At 38.1% G+C, this 22385-nt stretch overlaps 1 protein-coding gene across 10 annotated transcripts in view; it reads right to left on the bottom strand.

The window, feature by feature from the left end:
• Positions 1-22385, bottom strand: part of EPHA6 (EPH receptor A6) — a 511564-nt gene that overhangs the window by 136769 nt on the left and 352410 nt on the right. For 8 of the 10 annotated variants that reach the window (XM_075768276.1, XM_075768293.1, XM_075768260.1 and 5 more), the window contains one exon: positions 19203-19327. The exons of the other annotated variants lie outside the window; for them this stretch is intronic. In XM_075768276.1, the coding sequence (XP_075624391.1) occupies positions 19203-19327 (125 nt within the window). The remainder of the gene's footprint in view (positions 1-19202; positions 19328-22385) is intronic. 10 annotated transcript variants of the gene reach the window in all.

The following is a 22385-nucleotide window of genomic DNA, read 5'->3' as shown; positions in this document are numbered from 1 at the left end:
AAGATTCTGGATATGTTCATTAAAGTTTATGTAAACAGCAAATGCTTATTTTATACAGGTATTAGTATGCTTCAGTTCAATGTTTTAGCAAGTACTATGTGTTCCATCTGTCATGGGCAGAGACTTTACACTCTGGAATACTCTGGAATTTTTTATTTAGGCTCTTCAACTTGTAAGATAAGGAGGAGACCAGCACCTAAAGAATTTCACTGTACAATGTAATAGTTACAAGCCATTTCCTTTTCCCAGACTACCTTGCTGCTTGAAATCAAGTTCTAAGCATTTAACAATTTACTGACCTGCTGGAGACATTGCAGAAATAAAGTTTCAGAATAATTTGATGGAATTGTAAAAAGAAATAGGTTCTTTCAGAGGAGGACAGAAATGGAAATTTTGTCAAAAATTGGTGGAGACTCCCCAAGATCCAATGATAAGATTTAGTCCCTGAAGCCTGCAGAACAAGGCCAGTGGCAGTAAAGAACTGGGAATAACTTCTAAAAAAAGCAATCTATCTGAGCTATAGCTGTTATGTTATATCTGTTATTACAGCCTAACTACTGCTTGTGTAAAACATAGCATTTGGGGTATAGCAGCTCTCTAGCCAGGGATGTGGACAGACAGTTATCAAGTATAATTGATTATTTTTAATTGGTCAAAGATAACGAGTGTGACAAGGACTGTGATGGTAACATTTAGCCAACAAAATGGGTCCCTCGGTCCACGTGGGCAGACTGTGGCTAACAGCAACTTCCTGACGGGCAGCCATCCTGCCTGTCCCTTCTGGGCAGCGGAAGGAATTTGGGTCACCTCCGAGGGTTGGCTGGCTTCCTCCCCCCTCACCACTCACCCTGCAGGAGGCCCTGACGGGTCCCATCTCTGTGCCCTCCCATATCCTTTCTCCTTTCCTTTCTGCAACCTTTTACACCATCCATCATACCGTCCGAAAAATGATGTCTAGGAGCACACGATCATAAAAGTAATACTGCTGTCATATGGGAAACAGGGTTGGATTTGTTATTACAAGTGAAATAGGGGAAAGGGAACCTGTCATCTTGGTGTGTTTGGGAAGAAAAAGCTTCAGAAACCTGTACCTGAGGAGACAGTTGCTCAAACTTGAGACAAAATGATTAATAGCTGGAAACTTCACATTGTTTTATGTGAATGTTTCACACAAAGAAATCAGCCTTTTTTGGACTGGATTCATACATAAGTTGATTCTCCAGAGACTGGAAGCTTTGCCATTACTCCCTTCTCATGACAATGACAAGATCTGCAGCCTACCAGGAAAGCTAGAGCTTTCCACAGAGAGACGCAATTTGAGGTTGATGGTGATGGCTCTCAAGATTGGCCACTCCTTCTGCCATGATCTTTCCCAGGGAGGCTAAAGATGGTCTCAGAATAAAACAATACAATTTCAGTCTGCAGGGAAGTATGGGATGCTTTGTCTTATTCTTGCCACAGACAATATGCACTTACATTAGCATGGATTCTGAGTTCAAAAAGTGAATTTTTAACATGCAGGACCTGGATGTACTTCCCGGATGTTAGTGCATGCTTTTACCAAACCATGATTTTATGCTGTGGAAAAATTTAGACATATACCAGCCCTCCTGCCATGCACCCTATTTTCCATTGAATGGAAGCACGGTTTTGTGGGCTAGAAGGAGCCACAGTATACTCTGTGATAGATCTCTGACCTGGACAGTGATGGCACCAGGATCAATGGGAAATGTCAAGGACTACATTTGTTCCGTATTTCTTGATAACTACAGAGGACTCCTACAAAATCTGCAAAACAAAAGTTTCACTGATATGGCTGTATTTCCCATTGCATGTAAGCAGTAAGTAAGTGAACTGTTGCCCATTATATACAGCTCAGAGTTCATATAAAAGGAGAAGTACAAGAAATGCTCCGATCCTTCACATTAGTATCAGAGCAGGATTTGTGATCTTAAGATGGCATAGGCTTCACAAGAAGCAGTTGTGAGAACACAGGGACTGAGAGTTTAAACATTAGTTAAAGGTGTCTATCTAATACAATGTACTAATATAACTACTAATCAGAATTTGATATGAGGACATTCATAAGACCTTTTCCATAGCCCACTGCAAATTTATCTTGGTGAAAATCTGTAATTAAAACATAAATATAATCCAAATGACAAGTGATGTCAATGTTGTTACACAATGTAATACAGAGCCTATGACTAGCTTATCCAAGTTATACAGAATTGTATCATGAACTTTGAAAATGCTATCTCTAGGAAATTGTATTTTTCTTACTGTGTGATCTTGTCAGTGGATTCAGTTCTGATTATGACAGTGTTCATAAATCTGTGACAGTTTGGTCTGTGCATGAACATGAGCACCTTTCAGAATCAAACTCTTTACTGAGCAACCTCTGCATGAGTATGTGAATCTGTATCTATCCTAATTTTATACTTGCCTTTATACTTAAGACATTTTTTCATATCTACAAGAAATAGGCTGACTGAATGCAAGTTACAATGGTGCTAATGGTCTAAGACTAGACAAATTGATTTAATGGAGTAGCAGAATCAGAGTATAAAAAATAATGAAAAGTTTCCTGCTTTTGCAGTGCACCAGAATGGTTGGATCTGTCCCATCAACATATGCTGTAATGAAACATTTCCACTGTATGACATCATCAGATTAAATGATAGTTCTTCATTATGCCTCACTGAAAGTAGCAGCTTTATTAACGAATGTCATATTCATTTAATATCCAGATGTTATACTATTGTGATTAGTATTACCATTTTTCTTGTATGCTCAAAAGAAAGGGGATTCCCTCTGATGACATTAACATTTGCAAACAATAGATAAACTGTCATGTGCCACACCTATGTGAACATGCTGCTCTCTAATTTGATCCCCACCTTACTTCAGAGGGAAACAGCACAGAAATGAAGACTTTGTGAACATATATGAAATAAAACATTGATAAAGACTAAGCAAAATGTGATGACATTTTATCAGTTTAGACTCATATTGCAATCAAAGAGTTTACATTCTGATGCTATGAGTGAGAAAAAGTATTGTGTTGGTTTTGCGTGGCAAGGTTTTGGTAGCGGGGGGGCTACAGGGGTGGCTTCTGTGAGAAGCTGCTAGAAGCTTCCCCTGTGTCTGACAGAGCCAATGCCAGCCGGCTCCAAGACGGACCCGCCGCTGGCCAAGGCCAAGCCAATCAGCGCCTCTGTGATAACATATTTAAGAAAAAGAAAAAACAGTTAGAGAGAGCTTTTGCAGCCAGAGAGAGGAGTGAGAAGATGTAAGAACATCTGCAGACACCAAGGTCAGTGCAGAAGGAGGGGCAGGAGGTGCTCCAGGCCCCGGAGCAGAGATCCCCCTGCAGCCCGTGGTGAAGACCATGGTGAAGCAGGCTGTCCCCCTGCAGCCCATGGAGGGAGGATGAGGGGGTGTAGAGATTCCACCTGCAGCCCGTGGAGGACTCCACGCCGGAGCAGGTGGAGACACCTGAAGGAGGCTGTGGCCCCGTGGGAAGCCCGCGCTGGAGCAAGCTCCTGGCAGGACCTGTGGATCTGTGGAGAGAGGAGCCCACGCCAGAGCAGGTTTGCTGACAGGACTTGTGACCCCGTGGGGGACCCACGCTGGAGCAGTTTGCTCCTGAAGGTCTGCACCCCGTGGAGGAGACTCACGTTGGAGAAGGCCGTGAAGGACTGTCTCCCGTGAGAGGGACCCCACGCTGGAGCGGGGGAACAATGAGTCCTCCCCCTGAGGATGAAGAAGCGGCAGAAACACCGCGTGAGGAACTGACCGTAACCCCCACTCCCCATCCCCCTGTGCCGCTGGGGGGGTGGAGGTTGAAGCCGGGAGTGAAGTTGAGCCCGGGAAGATGGGAGGGGTGGGGGGAGGTGTTTTTAAGATTTGGTTTTATTTCTCATTCCTCTACTCTGTTTTGCTTAGTAATAAATAAGATTAATTCCCTCTCTAAGTTCGGTCTGTTTTGCTCGTGATGATAATTAGAGAATGATCTCTCCCTGTCCTTATCTCGACCCGTAAGTTTTTTTTCATTGTACCTTTTCTCCCCTGTCTAATGAAAGAGGGGAGTGATAGAGCGGCTCTGGTGGGCACCTGGCCCTCAGCCAGGGTCAACCCACCACAAGTATATATAACTAAAAATGTGTAGTGCAAAAAAAGATTAACGGAAATTAGAGCTGAAATGCTGAATTTTCCTTATAGTGCTCACATAACCTTTAAAAGATTAACTTTACCAGTAAAGCACTGATGAAAATCCAGGCACTTTCAGGCATACAAATTTTTCACCATTAATATTTGAGTGGGAAAGAGAAACATAGCTCTAATCAAATTAATATCAGTCCTTATTTGAGCAACTGAAAAAGATAACCAAATATAATTTTCTATTATTTCGAATATATAAAGGGAGCTCCAGAAATTACCACTCTTTTGCAGTTTACTCTGTCTCTAGCTTATTTTACAAATGACAATCAAGGTTTTCAGTTCTTTGAGTCCCACGAGTAATTGAAAAGCCTTCTTAAACTGACACTGGGGAAAGGGTTTTCAAAGGCTTCTGCCAGCTGACAACATCCTTATTATGTACCTACAACTTCCAAATGTGTGGAAAGAATCCAGGGAGACTGTAACTGAATTTACTGTCAACTGCTTGCAAATACATTTTCTAGTTTATATCCATTGTCCTCCAACATGAAAATTCTGTAGTTAAGCCATATAATCCTGCTTAGCCTTTTCGGAGCACTATCACTTAAAAGAAGGAAATACTAATAGAGATTCAATCTATATACCACAGGGACACGGTCTTTCTCCTGTGCACTAAAGCATAATGTCAAAGCTGAATAAGTACCACATTAAAGTAAAGAAGATTTGGAGTTCCATGAATCAGACATTATCAATGTTTAAATAAAAGCACCAATAATGAAAAAGAATCCTTTATGAGACTATCTGGTCAAATTTTTCCTCCTTCCTAGATACATCACGTTGAAGGATATACACAATGTGACTTACAGAGGAAGTATCACTATTTTAAAAGAATGGCCACAATTCTGGAAGATAGGAATTTTTATTATCATAGCTCTGGTCCATTGTGAAATGAAATCTGCAACCTCTTCCTTGCTTTTCTCACGGAATCAGCTATGATGGAGCTTAACTACTTCCAGAGTCAGCTGGACTTTAATGTTGTGCTCCACATTAGAATAAAACAGTAGGTAATTATTAGGTATAGTCAATACGTGATTAATCAGTTCAAATAGAACCTATTAAAGACAAATAGAAGCTCTAATTTATGGAAATTGCCTTTGATTTATACTGCCTATATTCCTCTCACAACTAATTTGTCCCAAATAATTCTCAAAAATTATTTTCTTTCTTCGCAATAAAGTATTTCCATAATATGATTTCTGAATGCCTACTGCCCCTAGTCATATCTTGCTTCTCATCTTACATAGATTGTTGTAGGTGAGGAGTAATTACACTGAAATCAGTAAAATTAACTACACCTGGGAACCTCAAAGTCTGTCTTTGAAAGCTTCTTTAATTTTACTAATTTTGTGCATGATTTTCCTCTTAGGAGACTATCTTCACCTATAGTATACCTATTAACATGAATGCCCGCAGTAATATTTGGAAGATATTAGAGAAAAGACTCATAGGTCTAAAACTGTGCTTCTAGCATTAATTACTATCTGATTACAATATGATCAACAGGATTAGGTAAATTCTCATTGCAAGATAGAGTGATAAAAAATTGCAATAATAGAAATAATAGTCAACGACAACATTCATATTCTTAAAAACCCACTTCCTAAAAATCTTGTACCTTTGGTTTCCAGGTCACCAACAAACTTAAAGTAAATTTAGAACAGTGATTACAAAGATCTGATGACCAATCTGAACCAAGATGAAAACTCTGACAGGAAGAAGTAGGGCCATAGAGAAAATTGCCGATAGCTCTAGTATTTGCTTCAGAGAAGAAACTTGCAGCATTTTAAGGTGTCAGCCACTTCAGGTTGTAATCTTCTCCCTTCCCTTCTCGACCTCCCTTGTGATTAATCTGAGATGTAACTGTTTGGGGAGCTGAAATACTAAAGCGTGCTTTACCTGTTTGGCCTTTCAATATTTTATATTTTGATTGCCTGTCAGTCAGCTCATCACTTTCTCCATACATAAAGTGAGGCTGTCAACAAGAAAAGGGAAAGAACAGATAACCAGCCATAAAGAAAATATGGAAAGGTCAAAACCCAGCCAAACCTCATTCTAATTGGATTATATACCTGGAAAGGCAGAAATGAGTTGATGTCAGGTGAACCATGAAGAACAGAAAATTAAACGAGGAGAGATGAGGACAGGGTTACTCTAAAACAGTGCGAACATTCTCGCCAGCACAACGAGGTGAGAGGTGGGCAGAGCAAAAGCTGTGTGGTTACCATGGCGGGCCAAACGGGAACACCAGGTGTGAAGGCAGCAGATAGGACACTGCTGATCGAACTGACAAGGAGATTAAATTGAAAGGAATAAAAACAGGTCTGTGCCTTAAGTTGGTGATGGAACAGGGTGCAATTCAGAATATAATAAAGGGAGCTGAGGAATGTGACTTGACTTGTCAGATAAGCACAGATATTAAATTCTGTCTTTCTAGCAGTTATGGCTACTCTAATAACATTTGTTTGCTAATTAAAAATATTTACCAGTGAAAACCTCTGCATCAGTATCTCCAGGAGTCTTGCTAACTTCAGCATATAAAAATGTCAGCCTCTCCAGTCGTCCCTGAAGATTTTTCTTATATTTTTCACTCATTCTAATTTTCTTTTCCCCTACACTGTCTTTTCCATTTGGGAAGAAGGAAGGAGCTACCGCAAGCATGAACTAGCCTACTAATGGTAAAAAGCAACTCAAGTAGTATTCAAAAGTTTTGTTGTCATCTTTGGACAGTAAAGCACAGTTTCTTCTGTGATACCTAAGACTAAAGTGTACTTCATAATGAGATAATAAACCCGCTGACAAATACAGCCTAACTGGAAACAGATGCAATCCTGCAAAATTGAAGCCTGGAAGCCTTCTGTGACTGTCTTCGTTGTGAAACAAGCCCGGAGAACTAGGTACATGCAGCCAGTGGGCTAATTCCCAAGTCATTCATTTGGTATTCATAGTTTGGATTTCTGAATCAGGTCCTATCTATGCCACTGAAGACTTGAGACTCCACGCAAGCAGTACAGGTTCTTTCTCCCCGTGCTCACCTTTAACACTCCCCCAGAGTCCAGAAATCTGCAGATTAGTGGGTTTCTGAATTAACTAAATTTGCTTCATTACGTTTCACAGCTCATGGACTTTTCTTCCATGAATTTACTTAATTATTTTTTTGAACCAATTTTGCTTGTGGCTTCCAAAACATCCTTAGGCAACAAGCTTAATTACAAACTGTTTTTTTAAAAATACTGTTTGGTTTGGGTTTTTGTTTGTTTGTTTGTTTTAAATCTGCTTCCTGATGATTTCATTGAAGATATTTATCTATGAGAAATAGTGAATAATCATGAATATCAGTGATTAATTCAGTCAAACTCAACATATGTCTGTATATCATAGGAACAGTACTTCTATTTACAGGTGGGAAGTAGGTCAACGGTGAATGAATTTTTTAAATTGAAAATGCAAGACCCTGGAGGAAAGATAACAAAAAGGGACAACTCATGTGATGTAAAAAAACTGCAATGTAAAAAGCCACAGTCCAAATACCTGAAGGTCTCTAAGTTGCTGAGACATATGGCAGGCAATCTTCTCACACCTAACATTATCAGCATTGGTAAAATCACAGTAAAGCTGTACGCACAAACCTGCTGCATTCCATCATGGCAGAACCCAAAACTGTGGTTCCCCTATTTCACATTTAAGTGTGAAGACATTTTTAATGTAAGGAAGCATCTTACAACTGCAGTGGAATTTCAATACAAGAGCAACGATCCAATTTTTCAGAAGACTTCTGCAATGATGGTGACTCACTACACTACAATGTAGCCAATGCTCTACTTTGACAAAAAAAAGCATAACATATTTTCAAAGTTGTGAAATTCAAATGAATCTACCAATCCTAAAAATGTAGTATAGCACTGAGTCAGCTACACAAAACTCAGTTCTAACAGTGCTGATGACAAAACCTGCCTAATTTACCTAATTTCAGAATCCCTACAATATCCATAGGCAGTTAGGTCCTGGATTTTGATTAGGGCTCCTGTTCTGTGCTGGACATTTTGTCAGGTTTGTAACACCTTGCTGGAAAGTTTTAACTGCTGTGTGTAATGTCTGCATTTTTACAAACGCCCTTGTGAAAACTACAAATTGTATTAAAAAACTTGAGGCAACAAGCCTTTCCAACTCCTTTTTACAATGTATTTCAGCCTTTCAGGATGTTAGGACAGGTAGAGAGACTGGGCTGTTTTTAAGATTGGTTTGCATCTAGATTGAATCTTCTACATAAATATCTTTTATTCTTAGATGAGCAGACTAATGTGCAGTTTTCTGTCTTCATTTGCTACTGAATAGTTCCTACCTGGCAAATGCAGAAAAGCTCCTTACTGATATACAACAGCTTGGAAACAAGCCACACTTAAAACTACTCATAGTTGTTTACTTGGTTCATAGATACACATAAGAGAGCTATTAACCGTGGTTCAGTGGTATTAATAAAGCTATTCCTTTTATTTAACTAAGCAAAATCCCTACTTTTATAGATAGTAGTGATTCAGATTGCTATTGTGAATCTGGAATAAATGACTGAAGTCATTAGGATTAATTTAAATCTACAACGAATGTTATATGATACTGAGTCTTTCACATGCTAACTGTGTATACAGTTCTTTGGGACAACTACTTTCCTTTTCAGAGAAAATCAGGACTTATAGAATAATGTTGACAATATTAATATAGATTTCAACACCACCCAATAAAAATCAGTTTCGGGGGAAGAATTTTGGCTTTAAAATACAAACTCTGGCACTAACTGAAGTTTGACTTTAGTCACTCCAATAAAATAATAAATGATAGGCAAGAGGGAACTTACCGATCTATACACAGGGACAATCCTTTGAGATTGTGTGCTTGTTTTCATTATGCAAATCTCTTCAGATAAAAACATATCAATAGGTATTGAAAAGTCACTGAAATATCACATTCTTTGTGTATTTGTGAGCATGCATGTGCATTTTTTTGTGTCTCAGTGCAGGCAGACAGCAAACATCTATCTTATAATATTAACTCAAAAGGGCTGAATTCATGTCTCGTGTCATGACTCTACTGCAGATCCTGGCATTACACAACAATAAAAAAAGCATATTATTTACATTTATGTTTTCCTCAAACACCTCAATGAGTTAATAGAGGAGTATAAAGCAAAAATGGAAATCTTCTCCCAATTAGTTTAACGTGACTTTCAAAGGACAAAGTAAAGAATCTAACAAGAAAACTAAAATGCCGGTTTTACACTTTCAAAACTGACAAAGCAGTTTTGTTCCTATTTTTGTATCAGGGAAGTGCCCATTTCTAATTTAGCTAACTTCAGCAGAAATAATATTTTTGGAGTTGGTAAAAACAAACAAAAAATCTGAAAAAATTTAAAGACATTTACAGACAGGTGACAATACCCTTTTAAAAAGGAAGAGATGTCTCAATCACTAAAGAATTGCCATTGTGTTAACATAATGTGTTAGTACTTCTAGCAGTATATGCAAGAAAACCAGATAGTTTGTGCAAGGTCATTGCAAATACAAGATGCATCAACCTGGCGAAGTTCCTACAGCAACATAAATGGTTTTATGAGCAGCAGGTGATTTCCTGCAAAAGACTCTAAAGCTATTAACAGCTCAGTAAGGAGTACATAATAATAGGTTGTTAACTCCACCTCCCTGACAAGAACATCAAGAAAGGGCACTTTGAAACCATTAATACTAATACATTAAAAAAAAAAAAAGAGAATTTTTACATTATGTTTCTTTAAATCAACAAACTAAACATTCATGATTTTATCAGGGTACAAAACTAACAAAACTATGTGGGAGTTACTGAAAAACATACCCTATGTATGCAAGTTGGCTAATGAAATCATGCATTTAAATGAAAAGCTCCTCTAATGTGCATTTTTCATTCCAACAACCGCCCCTCACCACCACCAAACCCACAGCTTTTATTTAATACATGGTAAAATGCTTATACTAATATTAAACATGGAAATAGTATGTTTTATTGCATGAAAATGGAATGGCTCTCCTGAAAAGAACTTCCTCTTTCCCTTTGGATTTTTATCCTTTCACCTAGAATGACTGCTTTGGGGACATCCCTACTTAATAAAAAAGAGGTTGCCTATATTATGCACTCAGTGGCTTTGTCTCCATTTCAGTGTGAAAAAAAATGTTAAAAGTGCCAAACTAGTAACAATTTGTCCTTCTGCATGGTTAGTGTACAGTTGCAATGCAGTCTCAGAAGAAGAGAGGAAAAAAGGAACTTTCTCTGGTTTTCCCCAAAAAAGGAATAGATGTCTTTTTACCTGTATCTCCCCAAATACCTCCTGAATGCATCAAGGATTGCAGGAAAAGCTGCAAGTGAAATGATACCTCATATTGGAACACTCCTTCATTTAGACAAAGACATAACCAAATTTATGTCTCAAAGTACGTATCTTCTTGATTTAACCTGTGAATCCACCTTTATGGCTGTGAAAGAACAATTCATGAACTGTAAGTAGTTGGCATACTATGAAAACACTGCCGTAGCTTCAGGTTTTAAAAGAGTTTGGGCTCATAGATGAAGACTTTTGGGAACTTTCAAGCTAGTTCTTATTTTAAGAAGGTCTAAAGGAAACATTCTGACAGGTTTTAGGGAAATTGAGACCTGGATATTGTATTTAACTTATAAACAAGGAAATTATTTTTGCTTAGATGGCCATCCTTTGGCAGGTATGCTGGTTATACTTAGATCATGCTCATGAAACTCACCATTCTTTTTGGAAAAATATGTCAAACTTTCAAACCCAAAGTCTTGATTCCTGAATGTCTGTTAAGGTACCTGAGGGAACTACAACTCTGACTTCAGATACTACTAAAACTTACTGTACCTAAAATCAAAGGTGAACACACTGAAACCAGTTAATAATACCACCACCACCACCACTAAAATGTTTTAAGTTGAGAATACATTCTCTATTTTGGTAATTCAGGATTAAACATGTTAAACTTCTTGCCACTTCCTTATGTGCAACTGATATATTCTGTCTGAAGAGACAACATTTCTTTTTTACAATATGTTCATCAAATCATCTAAAGTTTGTCCTTGGGAGTGAGCTGAAATTTACTGCACTATGAAATAGCTGCATCTGATTTTTGACCCTACCTAATCACATGCTTAAAATGAACAGCTGATTCCTATGGTTAATATTATTATTCTTGCTGTGCCAGTAAACTATTTTAAAAACTAGTTTGTCTGAAGTTCAAATGCCAAATGGCTAGAAAAAATGTATAATAATTCCTTTTATTAGGAATCAACCTCTGCTATCAGTGGATTTAGCTTTTTTAGCTTCTTTGAGGTACGGAACTAGTTGTGTGGTGCTGTTTGTTGTCTTGTAATAGTTTGTGTACCTCCTATGCCCATGTCTGTGAAAGAGTTTATTCAAAACCATTAATATACTTTTGCTACGTTTGTGCAGCTCTTCTAGCAGTTACCGGAATAAGCATTGTACATGCAATTTTCCTTGGGGAAAATAGTATTGGCTACAGATAAGAACACAAGATCAGCAGAGACTGATCTTTTAAAAATCAAATCCAGCAGGCTTGCTTAAACAGCATTATATTTCTCATCAAGATTTTTTGGTTCAGCAGAATGACAATAGTAATAGCTCTGTAGGCTACTTTATTATTAAATACAAAGGTTTAGAAGCTATCTCTAAATAATTGACGACAACGATTAGGAGACTAGCCAAACCAGGCACCTAATGGAAAAGGCCTAGCCCAGAACTTCTTTGATAAAGCCTTTGCTGCAGGTAATTGATATTTAGAGGCCAGATTTCTTTTTCTCCTAATAGTAATTATATCAGTGTCATTAATAATGGCTGCTGCAAGGTCCTTAGGTTCTTTCCTGCAGGCAAAAATTATATCTGGTCAGAGAGTCTCATAATTATTCATTCTCGTTTTCAACAGTTCTGAGACCTATTTTTTTCTTTTTTCAGAATCTAAGGCTTTTACAGTTCTTCCCCTGGGAAACTAGGCTAATAACAGCAGAATAGGAAAACTGAGAAGCTTGTTTAACATCACTTACTATACTAAAATAAGCTAGGAGATTTCGTTTTAATGATTATCTCCCAAAGCACATTTGTAGTGATTATTTTTTAAAAACATTCACCAGACATGGTTCATTTCCCAGGAGCTCCGAACGGCCGAGAATGCCAGAGGCACTCCTTGGAGTCCTGGCGCCCTGCTGCGACATGCTGATCTGTTCCTGCAGCTATGGTCAAATACTAAGCTCTGCTTAATACTACTATCCAAAAGCTTTTATACATCCAAATTACTCAATGTTCTTGTTTTTATGAGAACATGCTGAAAATGTAATAAAAAAGTCTTCTTGCATGAGCCCTACATTTCTTGCTTCTACTCACATCAGAAACATTTTACTTGCAGGCAGCAGATTGCTACTTATGCCTCAAATAATTCAAATAATTGAAAAATATTACAGGAGCAAAGTGTTTTTTTTAAAAGAGAATGATTAGCTAAAAATTGCCCAGCTGATCATTCCACACTAACAGTATAGTGCCCACTATTGCACACTGAGTGTACTCACTGACTGGCCAGGCACCTGAAGTGCTCATATGCTCATCCCTATTGTTATCTCTTTTCCTATTCCCCAACCTTGTCACTGATGTTGACTTGAAAATTAAGTCAGGCAGCTTGCAAGGGTATCAAGCATGCTATGGTACGTACAGCAACAACAACAAAAGAATATGCCTGGAGAAAGAACCAGTACTTGCTAACAATCCACAACAGTACCAAATGAACTGTGCCTGCTCATGAATAATGTGACACAGTCTGCAGGCTCCCTTCAGCCTCATGTGGATTTGAGCTGGTGCATATATTATTCTTCATGATTTAAAAATCTAACATAAAAGCAAAATCTGAACCAAGAAAGTAATAGCTGATACTTAAGGGAAACAGGGAAGTTGTAACATAGTTGTGTCTGAAAAAATGTGATCCCTATAACTGAGTTAAACATTATGCAAAATTGTAATTAAAGAGGTGGACAGACAAGCCGTTTAGCTATTTAAGCAGTAGGGAGGTTGAGGGTCGATGAGCCTCACCTATGTTAGATAGACCTCACAGAAAGGCATAGGGCTATAGAAGAGAATGACTAATTTTACTTCACCTTTCCAAACTGTCACCCAGAAATTCAGAGGATTGTCTGATCTACACTATGTGGCTTCTTATAAGAAATGTCCCTATCTTGTCTGATGAGAACATGTATAGCTCCTGCTCATTTACATTAGATGCCAGCTGATACTCAAGTAGGGTCAAGTTCTGCCTGAGCAGAATTGAATTAATCTGAGAAGATCATAACGAAAGATCTCCTTAGCTGGAGAAGACACAGAGGAACATCTGGTGTCCTAAACTGAGATGAGGCACACACCTTACACTGGCAGTTCACATGGGGAAAAAAAGCTGGAATGAAACAACTTGGGCACACGTGTGAAAGTGAGCTTGATGCGTTCCCAGGGTTCCTGGGACTGTGCTATTGCTATTACCGTGCTATGGCTGCGTTAGTCTTCAGTGTGGTACTGAGAATATCACAAGATCATCTGTTCCTCAAAACGCATGGAAAAAAGGGATATTATACATGCACCAAGTACCAACTCTTTTTCCCGTCAAGTGCAGAGTGGGTAATCTATCGTACATATACACTTCTATGGCTTTGAGATAGCATGGTGCACATATTTCTAGATGGATAGATTTGGTTTAAACTACTATTTTAGGCAAACAATTCTGAAAAACAATATTACTTTCCATAATAATTTTTGTAAAAATAATTCTGTCATTCAAAACATTATGCATTGATAGTCTTAAATCTTCACATTATGCCTACCAAGTCATTTACCTCAGGGTCTCTTATGGTATTTTACTACTCATATTCAGGATGGCTCATTTTAATTCATATTAATGAATATTCAAAGAAATAGCAGTGTTTGCTTTAATATTAGATTTTAAGAAGGAGCATCATTTCTTGTATAAGTTAAGCAAATACAGCTGTAGGCTGATAGCAAAATTAACAAGGTCATACTGCTTTCTAATTCTTTCAATCTGGTACTTTATCTATCTGCTTCATCAGCTCTTCATCTCTTTTTAAAATCTCATTGGAAAACTCATTTCCCCCTTGCCTCTACTGCTCAGTTATTTTCTCTCTTTTATTTATTAATTCAACTCTAAATAACACTGGAATGGAGGAAAAGCCATATCTGACATCCTATGTATCCTGTCCACTCACTGTCACATGGAGGCGGGTTAAAATTTTTATGTGAAAACTGCCTGTGAGTTGCAAATTGAGTCTGCCAACAAAATGAAGTATTTTGTCAGAGGGATTTGGCTTTAGTGTAAATTTCATCAAAAAGACAAGAAAGTGAAGAAACATCAGCCAGTCCCTTCATCCTACATCCTGCTCCAAAAAGATATTCTCTATTTGGAGATGTCATTGCAATGCCTTGGGATATTGCGTGGGTACATTTCACTAAAATCTCTTCTCTATAGACAGGCCTCCTCAGCTAATTATATATTATCTTGTGTGTAACAAAAAATATAATCCAGCTGATGGATTTGGGCCGTATGGGAGAACTTAAACTTAGTACAGTTGCTGATACGTATACAGCTTGGTATGCTTAATACAGTTCTCAGGGAGCATTAATTTTTGATGATTAACTTTAAGGGTTTGAGTGGAAAAGGGGAGGAATAAGCATTTTCCAGTTCAGCTGCACAACCTGAAGTGCAGCTGGTATGGTTTATATCCACTGTGTACTGTGTTTCTTTTCCCATGAGGGAATTCCTGCAGAAGGACTCAGCTTCATTACAAGGCTGTAACAAGGATAAATCCTATCCCGCTCCTCCATCTGACTCGAACATGCGACCTTTTTGGTGAGAGGTAAATAGATTATGATGCCCTGGAATCTTTCAAAAAGTAAAAGCTTTGGTCAGTGTCCAAGTAATAGTTTTAAAGTGTAAAAGAAAAGTTGATTACTACTAGCAAAGAAACTGAGATTATATTGATATCTGGAGTTTGGTTTTTAAAGGGAAAGACAATACTGCCTATGAGAGATGTTTTTCTTTTAAAAGAACTGGGCTGTTTGTGGAAGATACTAAAGGATTATAAAATAGAATGGATAGATAACAGATTGCAGAATAGGGCAGACATCCTGAATCAACAGAGATAATTTGCAAATATTTAGTATCTATGAAGACTACAAAGAAGGTCTATGAAGAAACGCTTTTCAGAATATATCTTTGATCTCTAAGGTCAAACATTTAATGGATTTCTTGTGTGTTGCTGTAAAGATTCACTTATCGTCTAAGGTGACAAATGTTGCTAACTGTAGTTTTCAGAATGATTCATAATCTAGCCAAAATAAGATATTTCAACTACCAGGCCTCAACACACAACATTATATATCATGATATTCTTTCCCTGGTTATATCACATAACTATTCAAGCAATGGAAAACTTTTTCTCTTTACTGTGACAAAACCTCATAGCATCTTGGACTGAATGTCTAGGAATTTTTGCTCTCCTCACAGGACAAGTCAGCTCTCTAATTGTGTCTTAGTTCAATTTGTGTTCACTGCATTTCTGGCTGAAAAGCTGCAGAACAAAGTGACCTCTTGTCAGCCAACCACACAAATATGTACCGGTGTATTCCTAAATCAGAAACTAAAAATCTGTACAAACCATATAGAATTGGCTCACAAAAAGTTTTGTTATTTTCTCAAGATTTTCATTTTTAGAAACAGATAGAAAGGCAAGCAATATTTTGTAAGTTATGATTCTGAGTATTTTGCAGCAATTCACTGAAGAAATGAAGGTCATGTGAAAGGTGCTTTAAAGCAGACAAATTACTGAGCTGCTTTATTATATTCTTAAATTAATGTATGTGTTCCATACTTGTAGCTTATTGATGGCCATGTATAACTTTCCTTCTCTACTTTATTTCTTTATTATTTGGTAGAGCCTTTCTCAGAAAACATGAATATTTTTCACAGACAAGGCTTGATCTTTCAATAGTTCTCTGTATGCAATTTGTATTGCACAGGAGTGTAAATATAAGTTTCTTGCATAGTTAGTACAGTCGAACCTCGTTCCCTTGTTCGACTTGTTCTGGATATGCATGGGAAGATGCATCTCTATGTTCTGGGTTCACCATCACTGATTAGTCTTACTTGTTGGAAACCGCCCCATTTTGTGGAGTAGCTTATTAGAGCTACTTAATTTCTGTAAGTTTACATAACTTTCATCAAACCTTGGGAGCACATCACAGGATATGACTTCCATTTATGAGCCGCAGAATTCCTACTGGTTATAGTTAAAAGCAAGCATGTTCCCCTAGCATGGTCCCCAATGTCATCTTGATGATTTTGCAATTTTCCACACGATACCTTATAAGAAATAGCAGTTGATACTTGAGAAATTCTAAAATCCTGCAGAGTTCTTTAGAGTTTCACAAAGTTAAGAAACTGATGCAATCTGTTGAAAATGGGGTATTTAGTGTTTGTATTTAATGGCGACATTCAATTTCTTGTATTGCATAGAAGAACAAAGTCTCTTTTCTTTTTTAAACACAAATGACAGGTAAAAAGGGGTAAGCATAGGACTGCAAAAGCTGTTCTATTTTACTAATTAGCATGTTTATTAGTACCTACGGATACTGTTCTCTGCATTTTTATTGACTACTTACGACATTAATAAAATTTCTGAGGTTTTCATACTCAACCTGTTCTTGAACTTCAGCTGAATTTTCTACTCACCAGTAGAGGTTTTATTTGTGGTAAATTCATACTAAATCCAGTAGACAATTATTCCACCTTTATCACATTTTTTGTGGGTATGCAACACCATCCCTATTTTGTCACTGCTGCTGAGAATACAAATGCTGATATTTCCCTCTCCGAGGGTTACTGGGAAGCCTGAAAGATTACAGTTTCACTTGCTGTATCTACCCCTAACACCCTCTCTCTTTTTTTTTTTTTTTCAATATACAAATCCCATTTGCATTTGGCCGCTATACTTAACACAGAACTAAACTTATAGTATACATTTCTTCAGCACTATTTAAATATCATTTTCTAACTTAATACTGCAAATCAGCAGACTGACTTCCAGTACTAGATTATTCATCTCTCTGCTCTAGAGTCAGAGCTCCAAGGGAGTTCTTCAAAGTCTGCCACATACCTATTCCTCTGCTCAAATAAGTGGTCACCTTACTGCTATTGCTGGCTTGTTTGTATTTCATTCTGCCTATTACATTGCATTGTCAGAAAGCATGCCTGTTCTAACTCACTAACTAGAGCTGTGTTCAAGAGCTACGCATTTAGTTCCGTTAGTGACTTTGGGAGAAAATAACCCCTGTGCAACAGTACTAGAAGATGCCAGCAGTTCATTTGTCTCCCCACACCTAAGAGGGAAGAGAAGTTTACAGTTAAAAGATACTCCTTATGCATTATAAAAGGTGAAAACAGAAAATGGTTCTCTTTTGGTAGAAACAGACAGGAGTGGTTTAAACTGTGTATATCAAAGGGTTGTGAAGCTTATGTATCTAGTCTTGCTGTACAACAGACAAATCTAAGCAATATCTAGCCCTCTAAGGAGACCTATTTGCCATGTCATTCAGTATTGACAGACATTGGTAGATAATCTATTGATAAAAGTTTTTTATAAATATAAGCTTTATAATTTAATGTCCATATGACTGGTTTTCAATATTTGAAATCGCTCCTATTCAATTGAATAAAATCTCTTGTTTAATTTACCTGGTTATTATTTTAATATCAACAAACAAAACAAGGGCAGTGCAAGTCACAATGTGGCTTACTATAGTAATGGTTCAAAACCTGAAGGACTTCCATTAGTATAGGAAAGTAAGGTTTCTTTGCTTGGGCTACCAAATATTCTAAACAATCTGTCTTCTCACTCTAGCTGTACTATTTAAATTGTTCAGATTTTTTCCCAGTTTACCCTTTTTTCCTGCATCATTAAAGCTGCATAATCTCAACAGAGAAGTGCAGCCAAGGAAGAAATGTCTCAGATATTTACAGAGCCTAACATCCCTAAGTCTTTCTGTCATGACTTGGCTTATGTTTCTGTTCTTTGTGGTCTTCTCACATATCCATTAGTTCCATTGTGACTTTGAAAAGGGGACAGAGAAACAGCAAGAACTGACTTAGCAGGTGACTGTTTAAGGTATGGACACCAAAAAAATCCTGCCTATGTCTCTAGGAATGAAGGTGCCGATTAGCACTAAATTTTACACTGCAAGTGTAAGGCCCTGTAGCCAACTTGAAATGACAAAATGTGTTTTGTGCTTTGGGAGAAGCAGGCTTCAAATTACACTTTCAAAAGATGTGCGTGCACCTTGTACCTTTACTTGTAATGCATGTTGTTGCCCACTTTTGTGTGAAATCACATAATTTTGACAGCATGCCAGAAATTTGACATGAATGCCATGCAATTTCTCTCTCATAACCTTTTGTAACCCTCTAAACAAGGCTGGTGCACTTTCATTTAAGCGGAGATTATTGCTAAATAATGTTGCAAAATGAAATCACATTGACATTCCCCTTAATTGTATTGTTTCAGTGTCACTCTAATATAAAGTTTTTACAGTCCATAAATCAAAATATGTTCAAGCATATGATCCATTTATCCATCTTCATAAATGTACTTACTATGAGATAGGTATATCTACTGCCTGCCTGCTGCTCTACTAGATTCTGATGTGAAACAAGACAGTCATTAACAAGTCAGAAGTAAAACAACAAAAAATCAGTACAAAATAAAACGTCTACTCATATAGCATTGCATGTGGGATCAAGTGAAAAAGTTTAAAGTATTTTTTAAATAGTAAAAATATGAAACATATTGCTCTTTAGGATCTGAGTTTGGGTGATGCTGTAAGTGAGACCTACTTTCTCATAGTACTTGATCTCGTAGTCCAGAATGGCTCCATGGGGAAAGTCCGGCTCTTGCCAGGAGAGGGCAATGCTGTTTTGGGAAGCCCAGTCCTTCCTTACCATACCTATCAAGGAGGGTGCTGAAAGGGAAAAGGATAACTACGGGTTAAAGACGAAGCACACGGTTTATCCTTTCAACCTACTGTCTTAGGATACCAACCCGAGGTAACTTTGAGTGACCTCCAGGCAGAAAAGCATGACAGATGGCAATTCTCAGGGAAACCATATAACCTGGAATTAATGTCTCAAGTACATACCAGGAACTCCTTTGTTAAAGTCCAGACCAGCTTCTAAAAAATGGCTACATACAAAAACATCGAAAGAACTGCCTGTGCCGGACCCCACCGCCGGCTGTTGCGCTGCTGGCTCCGAGGACATCGTGTCCAGAGCAGAACTGTGTTTCAGAGACAGTAAATTATAAATTCAGGATAATCTGCATTAAATGTCATAATTCAACTGTGTAAAATGTGCATTTGGTTTACTCTTTGGGGTAAAATAAAGCTACACAGCTTAAACCAGATGCAATAAATCCTGTTCCTGCTAGCTGAGCTGGCAGCAGCAAGGGCATTTGAGTGAGGTAGCTGTGTGCACAGAAGCGCCAGCTTGTTACAAGGGGCCGGTGGCAGGGATTGGGTTATGGGCAAACTGTGGGGGCAAAGGTGCCCCCGAACCTACCTGCTGTGACTGACGCTGCAGCTCTGCAGCAGCGCAGCAAGTAGGAACCGCTTCTAGCAGCTTTTGGAAGGGGCCCAACGTGGGTGGATGCACCCAAGAGCCAACTTACCTCACTATGGGGTTAATGCATTTTAAGAAACGGATTTTCTGCCCTTTTGGAAAAGAAGGTGCACTGTTATCTATGCAATAATTTCAAATGGTGCAAAAATTGCGTTCTAGAAAATGATTTTATTAATCTGGTCAAGCATGTCAAACGAGGTCTAATATTCTCCAGACACTAATGGTGGTGTAATAGTGTTGATGTGCAGCTTTCCCAAATGTTACAACAAAACCAGTCATGTTGTTCAACAGTCTTGAAGACAACTGAGTAAGCTGAACAAACCAGCTACCATAAAAAAAAAAAAAAAGTTCTTCCAGTTCTTCCAGTGGTTCACAGCTTTTGCTATTTGTCTTTCCACTAACAAGTATCAGTTTATTACATGCCCTACCCCCCATTCCTCTCTATTAATGAATCTTACTTAACCTCTTGTAAGCTTCCAAGGAGCTGTCTCCTAAAAATAACACATTTTTATGACTTCTGGTTTTATCTTTTGAATGGAAGCGTATCCCTAGGAAAATGAAATAAGAATCTGCGTCTAAGTCATGCCTTAGTTTTCTTTCCTGTAACTATTTCAGGAAGTTTAAGAAATGAAAACAATAAATAAATTCTGCAATGCAAACAAACACTAAAGAAAACAAACCCAGTTGTTTTCCTTTGAAAAAAGGGAAACTCTACACACAGGCATGCACGTAACAATCTCTTTCTCTGTGAGAGTGCATTTGTCCGAGAGAGAAAATAAACTTCCATCCACTGTCAATTCTCCCTGTGGATAACTATTCTGTGGTATAATAGTCCAGTCCTCTCTGGTGTGAAACCACCACCCCCCCCCCCAACAACCCAACATGTAACACTAAATGAAAAAAATCTACTAGAAGTATTAAGTGGACAAAACAGAGCTTACACAGGAAACTGTGCTACACCTGCACTTATGCCATTGTCACTACAGGTCTGATGCAAGAGAATGAGAGAAAAAAAGAATTCCTGCCATGCTGAATAAAGGATTAACCTATTTTTCAGGAAGTCCTTAAACAGCATAATGTAAGTAACTGAACAGAACAAAATGCAGATAAATAAATAAAAAAAGCATTCACAGGTTCTGGGCCAAAATATTATCCCTGGGTAGGTATAACTACTCCCTCATTTAAAATGAATTTTTTACTTTTGAAGTTGAGGGTGATGCTGAGCTCTCGTAATATTTCTCTGGGGTAAAATCAGCTGCTCCAAGCAGGGAACAAAGATAGGTCTGTTTAAAGGAAAACAGGAGCTAGCAAACGTGGATTTGTATTTGCCAAACACTGATCAAGGGCCTTCGAGGGCCCCCAAATATAAATTTGTTTACTATTTGTTGTTTTGAGTCATTCACTGGTATTGAGCTGTGATTTACAGGTGGGGCTGAGGGAGATACAGCAACCTTTCATATACGTCTGGTACACCCTGTGTGCCTGCTCACAGGTGACGGACATCAGCTGGGCCACGTTCCCCAGCACATCATGGCTTCATCTCACGACATTTGGGCGTTCACTGGTCAGACAACCAAATCCTTCAGAAATGATGGATGTCGATTACAGAAGACACTAGGTTAAACTGTAGATATAATTACAGTCTTGGCCTTTCTAGACTTTTAAAATATAGATTACTGCTATTACACTTCTTCAAATTATGACCTAACCTTTATAAGCTTTTCATATGTACCGCATGCCGTGCATTTTTCTTTGGGTTCTGATTTCCAAATTTATACAGCAATTTATGTGTGTTTTCAGCCTGAGCTCATCACAGGAACTCTTCCATTTGAGGAAGCGCATGTCAAAACACAGTCCTGGTGCATCAGAAGATCCTCTCAAAAGTTCAGTATAAGAAATAGCCCAAGTCTTCTTCCTGGGACACAACTTGGTAGCAAATTAATGGAAGAAAATTACTTTAGCCCTCTCCTAAGCCAGCTGTGCTTGACCTGCACTTGAAACCAAAAGCCCCATACAGCAAGGCTCACATCACACCTGTAGCACTGTGCCACCACTGCATCCTCTAAATCAAAATGTAGAGGTGTGTACCTAAAGCTGTGAACATGAGAAGTGTATTTGTGTTTGTACTGGGACATGGGGCAAAAAACCCTTGTACTTTTAAAGAAAAAGCCACAAAAGAGCCACTATTGACCATTTCTTATATGTTCAGAAGGATGATACTACATTTGTCATACAGAGGTTACCTATTCACATCTCAGAGGAAATAATGACTTTTAGGAAAAGGATTCCAGTCAGAAATTTATTGTACAAAGAAACAGACATACAATGGCAAGTAATTAAAAGCTGCAGCTAGCTCAGTTTCTATGTCTTCAGTTGCTATGAAGTGCTACTAAATTTCTATGG

The sequence above is a fragment of the Balearica regulorum genome, chromosome 1 (genome assembly GCF_011004875.1).
Source record: "Balearica regulorum gibbericeps isolate bBalReg1 chromosome 1, bBalReg1.pri, whole genome shotgun sequence".
Classification (NCBI taxonomy): Eukaryota; Metazoa; Chordata; class Aves; order Gruiformes; family Gruidae; genus Balearica; species Balearica regulorum.
This window is presented reverse-complemented; position numbering and strand designations above follow the sequence as displayed.